The sequence below is a fragment of the Gekko japonicus genome, unplaced genomic scaffold (assembly GCF_001447785.1).
Source record: "Gekko japonicus isolate JY-2015 unplaced genomic scaffold, Gekko_japonicus_V1.1 scaffold4483, whole genome shotgun sequence".
NCBI classification, from domain to species: domain Eukaryota; kingdom Metazoa; phylum Chordata; class Lepidosauria; order Squamata; family Gekkonidae; genus Gekko; species Gekko japonicus.
In genome coordinates this window covers 1,914-10,334 of record NW_015166574.1, presented here as the reverse complement: position 1 = coordinate 10,334, position 8,421 = coordinate 1,914, and the positions used below count along the sequence as shown (strand labels likewise).

The following is an 8,421-nucleotide window of genomic DNA, read 5'->3' as shown; positions in this document are numbered from 1 at the left end:
GGTCAAGAAGAGCCGTTTTCCGGGGGAGCGAGGAGTGACCCGAGCATTCCGTCTCCACGCAAAGCGAGCGCGCCTCGAGGGGAAGATCCCCCACCTTGTTCCGGTGGATGTAGTAGAGGCCGTTCAGGAGCATCTGCATGACCTTCTTGATCTCTGCCAGCGTGAACTTGACGTGCGCGTTGCTGAGGAGGCCGGCCAGGTCATGCTCGCAGAAATCAAACACCAGGTAGATGCTTCCCTTGCAACGGTTGTACGGAGAGGCTGTGGGAATTGGAGAAGCAACCGTCAGCAGGGTTTTTCACCTGCCCTACCAGGCGGGCCGAGATGTTAAGGGCAGAGTGTGGAAGAGCTTTCTCTCCCTGTCCCAAAACGCTAGAAATTGGGAGCACCCAATGACATCAACGGGCAGGGTCGGGACAGGCAGAAGAAAGGGATTCTTCACACAGTGCGCGGTTAACTTGTGAACTCCCTCCCTGCCTGGAACGTAGATGGCGTTAAAGGGGGGGATTCTTCACGGACAAGGAGGGCGCCAACGGTTAAATGGAACCTCCATGTTCTAAGGCAGTATCCCTCCGATTGCCACTCGCTTGGGCAAGAGGGGGATGTCTCGATTTGTAGGCTTCTGGGGGCATCTGGCTGGCCCCGGCGGAGGAATAAGGATGCTGGACCGAATAGATCTGATAAGGCTTTGCCTTACCAGGTCACCTCAAAGACCACGCGGCAATACAACAGTACTGTTTTAACTCATTCAAGAGTAACGCCCCCCTGCCACGAGCCGACAAGACCAACCCAAAAATCCCACTCGCACCCCAGCCCCTGCCAAAACCCATCCTCTAAGCTGCCATCATCTATCACAACACACACACCCCATACACACACACACACGTCCATCTCGTAAGGGACTTGTGGCTACAGTTCTTCCCCTTTGGCCTAGCTAAGTGGGAAGAGCCCTGGTCCCCGGTTCCATCCCTGGCATCCTCAGTGAGAAAGTAACGAGGGAAGGCCTTCCTTGGAGAGCAGCTATCAGTCGGGCTACACTACTCACACTCAGGACATGGTAGCTTTGTAAATTCCTCCCCAGGCACTTTTGACATTCAGGGACAACCAGTTTCTGGTCATTTCAGGGGCCCCATGGCTCTCCGAAGGCTGCGAACTCCGCCAATCAAACCAGGCCTTTCAACAAGTCTAGTCAATGCCCTGGCTTCTCAGGAATATTATCTGCACGCCTATCCCTACCCCTAGCATATACCCCTACCCCTAGCGAGCCCTGTTACCTTTGGTCCTGCAGATTTCAATGAGGTTCACCACATTTTCATGCTTGAGGAGCTGGAGGATTTTGATCTCCCGCAGGGCCGTGATGGGGAACTAGAGAGAGAGGTGATAAGGAGACTTTAACAAAGGTCGGAGCCTGTTATGAACATTGGCTATGGTAAGGACGAGCACAGGACACTCAGGTTGACCTTGGGGAACATAGATCGGTGGCAGAGCATATGCTTTTTAGCTTGGAGCAGAGCATATGCTCTTTAGCTCAGAGAAACGACGCCTGAGGGGTGACGTGATAAGAGGTTTACAAAGTTATGCATGGGATAGAGAAGGTAAAGGTAATGGTAAAGGTTCCCTTGCTCGAAAGCCAGTCGAATCTGACTCTAGGGTTGCGGTGCTCATCTCCGTTTCAAAGCCGAAGAGCCAGCGCTGTCCGAAGACGTTTCCGTGGTCATGTGGCCGGCATGACTAAACACCAAGGCGCACGGAACGCTGTTCCCTTCCCACCGAAGTGGTACCTATTTATCTACTTGCAGCAATTTCTTGCTTTCGAACTGCTAGGTTGGCAGGAGCTGGAACTAGAGACAGGAGCTCACTCTGTCTTGCGGCACTCGGGTCTTGAACTGCTGAACTACTGACCTTCCATAGCCTGCAGTTCAGCGTCTTAACCACTTGAGCCACCGCAGCTCCACATAGAGAAGGTAGAGAAAGAAATATCCCCCTTTCTCACAATACAGGACCTCATGGGCCCTCAATGAAATTAAGGAGTAGTAGGTTTAGAACAGACCAAAATTAGTACCTCTTCACCTAAAGAGTGATTAACACATGCAATTCACGGCCACAGGAGGTGGCGGCGGCTACAAGTATGGACGGTTTCAAGAGGGGACTGGATAAACATACGGAGCAGAGGTCCATCTGTGGCTATTAGCCACAAGGTATAGATGGAACACTCTGTCTGGGGCAGGGATGCTCTATATTCTTGGTTCTTGGGGGGCCACAGTGGGAGGGCTTCTGAAGATTCTAGTGCCATAGGAAACAGGACTGCACACACTGGCTTAGCACTCTCTTCCACTCCTTCACAGATTTTATTAAAATTGCAGTGAAACGAACAAACCTACAGAAAGCAGCAGCTTGTCCGGTATACTGAAGACACTTTTCCAAAAAAATAAAAAGGCATTTCAGGGTCCTTGTGTATTTCTATTATTGCTATATTATTTTGCCTAAAAGCCTATATGCTATATAGACTCCCTTGAATGAATGAATTTCAGGGTCATTTATATGTTTATCCATAATTCCCACAAAGGTCTGGTCTTCCCTTCCAAAGAGTTAGCCATTAAGTCTACAGCAGCTAATAAAAGAAGGGATTCTTCAGCACCTAGATTTTTCCCTTACTTGAGATAAAAATGAGACAACATACGCTTATGTGGAAATAAACTGTGTCAGTCTTTTAAGGTGCTACTTGACTCCTGCATACTTTTAGTAAAGCTGACTAACATGCCAATCCCTTTGGATTTAAGATTACTGGCAACAGTTATCTGTAAGGTGCTTGTATATAAATGCTTCAGCAATTATCCAGTATACAAATGCTTCAACCCCACTCACGTAGCGCAAAGCTTATGCATGATGTGTCACACAATGGAAGTGGCATATGGTAAATTCACCACTGAGAAAAGGTGAACAGTATTTGCGCACACACACACACAAGCACGCAAATATTAACATGTGCAATTTGCTGCCACAAGCATATAGTGATAGCATTTGGCGTTAAAGGTAGATTGACTCCACACTTCTAGAGCAACCGCCAATGTCAATTTGTTAGGATGGCTTACTGGAAACCCCATGTTCAGAGGCAGCATGCGCCTCCCAGAAGGACCTGTCCAGCCACCAGCAGAAACAGGAAGCTGGATCAGATGCCCTGTTCCAGCAGGACTCTCCTGGGGCCTTCCCAGATCTGCACTTTTAATGTCCAGTTCCAACAATACGTACATCAGCTAATATGCTCACTACCACCGTTAAAGCCACACACACCGTATCAACTCACCCCTTCTTTTTCATTCTCCATTAACACTTTCTTCAGCGCCACTTTTTTGCCGGTCTGGCGATGTTTCGCTTTGAATACCTCCCTGCAGCAAGAATGGGGAAAAGCAGACAAGTTGCTGAAGGTGGAAGAGGAACAACAAGGCAATTGTGGGAGGAAGTGTCTACCACACCCTGCTTGTGAGTTTTGAAGGGACGTTTGGGCTGGCCAGTGTTAGAAACAATGCAGGAGGAGAAGCATAGATTCAGGTGGGGCAGCCATGTTGGTCTGAAGCAGCACAACAAAGTCCGAGTCCAGCGGCACCTTTAAGACCAACAAAGTTTTATTCACGGTATAAGCTTTCATATGCACGCACACTTCTTCAGATACACTGAAACAGAGCTCGCCAACCTTTACATATAGGTAGAGGGTGGGGATGGGGCTGTTGCCAGGAAGACCTACTTAAGAGTCAAGTAGTATACATAACTATAAGATTGGATTAAAGGAGTTGGTAAAAGCTGTGCATAGCGGCAAATTATCATACAGCCTAATAAAAGAGTTCACAAACAGATGCAAGCACTGGATGGCGTTAGCATATGTAGTGAGATAAGAAGCTGATGTCTCTGTTAAGCCCTGGGGGTTCCATTGCCCTGAGTGCTGTAGTAACTCGTAACTCAGCAACCTCTCATTCTAGTCTGTTTCTGAAATTCCTTTGCAATAAAACAGCTACTTTAAGGTCTCCCCATTGAATGACTTGGAAGGGCCCATACAGGCCATCTAGGCTAACCCCCTGTTCAACACAGCCTAAAGCATCCCTGACAAGTGTTCATCCAGCCGCTGCTTGAAGACTGCCAGTGAGGAGGAGCTCACCACCTCCCCAGGCAGCAAATTCCACTGCTGAACTACTCTTACTATAAAAAAAATTGTCCTGATATCTAGCCCATACCTTTCCGGCCAGAATTTAAACCCATTGGGGAGAAAGCAGGCAAGAAAAAGCACAACACATCTCTTGACACCACTTTGGGGCAGGGTGGATACAAATCAATGATTTAAACAAAAAATTAAAAATGGATTTTTAATTTAAATTGGGTTTTTTAAAACTTAAATTGGATTTTTTTAAAATAAAATGCTTTTTGAGGAAAAAGCTATTTAAGATACATTATAGTCCAAAGGTTATTCCTCATGAAATAAGGATTAGTTTTTAATTATGTAGCATGAGGCTGCATATTCATGCAATGTTAAATATTTTGGTAAATGCATTCCATTCATCCATTCACAATGTCATCCTCTTCCAGAGGTTTCTGTAAGATTACTGGACAGTTTTTCCTATCTAGAATATCTTATCACAGATGCTTGGTTTTACAGTTCTCAAAACTGAACTTGTGTCTGCAGAGATCATGTGCCTCTTCTTCACAGCAAAAATGTTAAAAGATAAACATACAGACCTCAGTCCGATTGGTCCTCTGCAAATCTATGCACACAGAATCAACCCCTTATCTCTCAAGTGCTAAGTTTCAAGAAGTTCAATGAGTATCAGATTTGTTTGGGGTGGAATAGGTCTGGATGTTACTGTTCTAGTCAAATGAAACAATTTAAACGGTTACTGTTAGTGATTATTTTTCTCCTTCCAATACAGCATAGCAGAAAAGCTGTCTAAATATGAATAATTAACAACTTATTAAATTGGAGATAGTTTACCTTGCAATTATTTCATAATTATCTATTTCAAGTGGTAAATAACCTATCATTAATTTTCTGATATAACTAAAACTACCCAGAAAAGTTATTATACTAAAATACATCTAGGTTGCAAATATTAAAGCCAGCAAGAATGACCCTTTGTGTAGAAAACCATGATTTAAATCAAGTCTTACTGATTAGTGATTTTAATTCACCCTGCTTTGGGGGCCCACATGAGCATGTAGAACAGGGGTGTCGAACTCATTTGTTATGAGGGCTGGATCTGACACAAATGAGACCTTGTTGGGCCAGGCCGTGTGTGTCATAAAATGTAATGCCAGGTAGCGGAGATATAAACTTTATAAAGGACACAAACACAAAGGGTTTTTTTTAATTTAAAATAAAAATATCCTTAAAACATTAGCTCGGTAAGCTGCAAACCAACTTTTGATTTATCGACATTCACCACAGAATTCTCATGCTCAGAGTTCTGAGTGTAGGACCCAGGTTAAAACATGAAATGGCTGAGTAATTAAGAGAGTCTGGCGAAGCAAACTATGATGCAGCAGCAGAACTGGAAGCAGGAGATGGCCAGTTCCACTGTGGGCCTGATGGAAGCCCTCCGAGGGCCTGATTCGGCCCCCGGGCTGCATGTTTGACACCCCTGATCTAGAAGGCAAAGTTATTTGGAGGCCACAAGGAATGAGTGAAAGGTGCTAGGTGTATGGGCAGAAGGAATTCAGGGATGCAGGACTATAGAGATTATGAGCAACTGGTGTTGGGAGGAGATACAATATCAAGATACGTTACAGCAGGGTCAGGGGATAGAAGAAATTCAAGGGGGGGAGCGGAATCCAAATACTGGTGTGGGCAGCAGCAATTTGGTGGGATGGGAGACATGTTTATCCATAGGAATTCTATCCAACTCTTCCTCTAAAGAGAGAGCCAGTTTGGTGTAGTGGTTAAGTGTGCGGACTCTAATCTTGGAGAACCGGGTTTGATTCCCCACTCCTCCACTTGCACCTGCTGATGTGACCTTGGGTCAGTCACAAGCTCTGGCACAGCTGTCCTTGAAAAAGAGCAGTTTGTGTCAGAGCTCTCTCAGCCCCACCCACCTCACAGGGTGTCTGTTGTGGGGAGGGGGAGGGAAAGGAGTTTGTAAGCCGCTCTGAGACACCTTTGGGTTGTGAAGGGCGGGGTATAAATCCAATCTCTTCTTCTCTTCTTCTTCTTCTAAAGAGCTCAGAGAGGCATACCTGGTTTTCTTTTCCTCACATCAACCCTGCACGGTAGGCAAGGTGGAGAGGGAGTGACTGATCCAAGCTCATCAAGTGAGCTTTGCAACGGAGTGGGGGGTTTGAACCTCAGTCTCCCAGCTCCTTGTCTAACACTCTAACCCTGGGGTGTCAAACATAAGGGCCGGAACGGCCCGTCCAGGGCCATTATGTGGTCCACAAGCAACTGGTGCAAGGGAGGGAAACGGGGGCTGCTCGGGGGTAGGGAGGTGGAGCCACCCCAACTGTTGATTCAGCACAGCGGGACAATGAAGTCAAGCAGAACCCCTTCGCTTTAGGGACTGGTCAGTTGGAGGCCACTGCAGCCACATTCATGCCTCTCTACTCGGCCTGCAGCTCCAGGGATGCTGCCCCAGAGGGCCATAGGCAGGGGACATTTCGTAGAAAAAGAGGAGCAGGAGCTCAGTAGCGTAACTCATTAGCATGACTTATTTGCATATGCCACCCCCCCGCCCGACATCGCCGGAAGTGTGTCAGAAGGCAACACCCACAGCTCAGGCTCCACTGGACTGTTTTGGATTGCTAGCTATTGGGGGGGGGGAACACATGTGCAGATCTGTCCTCGCAGAGGAGGGAGAGCTTGTACCTGAATAAAACTTGGCCTTAAAGATGCCACTGGACTTTTTTTGGACCGGGGAGGCCCCTGCAATTTACCTGGCTGCTTCTTGCTCTGACTGAGGGCTGCTGGAAGCAGGGGGTGGGGCTTGTTGCATGTGCCCACCCCCTGGGCTCTTTACTGCCGGAGCTCTGCTCCTGTGCGCTCCTGCAGGAAATAACCCATGGCCGTAGGGATCTACTGGGGGGGGTGTTTGCAGGCAATCCTCTGTTGGGGCATGGGAGCATCTGCCCAGCGCTGCACTGCTGGCTCTCCAGTCCGCCTGTGTGGGTTTTCCTCTGCACCCCGCTCCCAGCCCATGGGGCCTTGCAGTAAGGACACACCAACTTGGAGCTTACCATCGGCTGTCCTTTGTACAGTGGCTGTCTCTGGTATCACATTTATGGCACACATGGCCTGGGCCAGCAAAGTCACTTTTTAAACTCAGATCCGGCCGTCATAACAAACGAGTTCGATGCCTCTGCACCACAACAGTGTTCCCTCTCACCTGAGTTAGCGTGAGCTGGCTCATAATTTTTTAGCCTCCGGCTTACACATTTTTCTCTCAGCTCAGGAAGGATGGCTCCAGAGCAAACTACAGCGGCCAAATCGCTCGCTCACAACTTTAACGCCAGCAGCTCACCAAGTAGAATCTTTGCTCACAGGACTCCACAGCTTAGAGCAGTGATGGCGAACCTTTCAGAGACCCTATTTATCTACTTGCAATGTCTTGCTTTCGAACTGCTAGGTTGGCAGGAGCTGGAACTAGAGATGGGAGCTCACTCCGTCATGCGGCAACTCGGGTCTCGAACTGCCGACCGACCGACCTTCCACAGCCTGCAGTTCAGCGTCTTAACCACCTGAGCCACCACAGCTCATACATTAACTTAAGATGATCCAAACAAAGTAACATTAACTTAAGATGATCCCAACAAAGTAAGGAAAGCAATCCCAAATGCTTTCATTTACTTAAAATTATTTGGCAGAGAATTCGACACTTTAATGATGGTCTGGGCCTGGCAGGGGCGATGGCACATGTGCCCACAGAGAGGGCTCTGAGTGCCACCTCTGGCACCCGTGCCATAGGTTCGCCACCACTGGCTTAGAGGGAGCACCGCACCACACTGTTTTTGTTGGGGGTTTTTTGCCTTCAAGTCACAACTGACTCATAGTGACTCCAGTAGTGTTTCCAAGGCAAGAGACGTTCAGAAGCGGTCTGCTAAGGCCTGCCTCTGCGTGGTGACCCCGGTCTTCCTCAGTGGTCTCCTGTCTAAGGACTAACTTGGGCCAACTCCTGCTTAGCTTCCAAGATCTGACAGGATCGGGCTAGCCTGGGCTATTCAGGTCAGGGCAGAGATAAGTGGAAGTGGCCTGCCATGGCTAGAGATGTGAAGGCCCGGAAAAAAAACGGGAAAATTCGGGGGGGACGGGGACGGTTTTTTTCCCATTTTTTTGTTTTTTCCAGAAAAACTGGAAAAATTGAAAAAAGAAAAGGAAAAAAAATTGATTATGGAACGTTTTATTTTAACATGATGAATAAAATATTTTAAGACAAGGTGTTCAAATATTTT

General features: G+C 47.5%; 1 protein-coding gene across 1 annotated transcript in view; it reads right to left on the bottom strand.

The window, feature by feature from the left end:
* Positions 1-3,386, bottom strand: part of CDK9 (cyclin-dependent kinase 9) — a gene marked incomplete at its 5' end in the record, with an annotated part of 8,797 nt that extends 5,411 nt beyond the window's left edge. Inside the window, 3 exon segments of the mRNA XM_015412367.1 lie at positions 40-261; positions 1,275-1,365; positions 3,305-3,386. Coding sequence (XP_015267853.1) covers positions 40-261; positions 1,275-1,365; positions 3,305-3,386 — 395 coding nt within the window.
* Between the last annotated feature and the right edge of the window lie 5,035 nt (positions 3,387-8,421).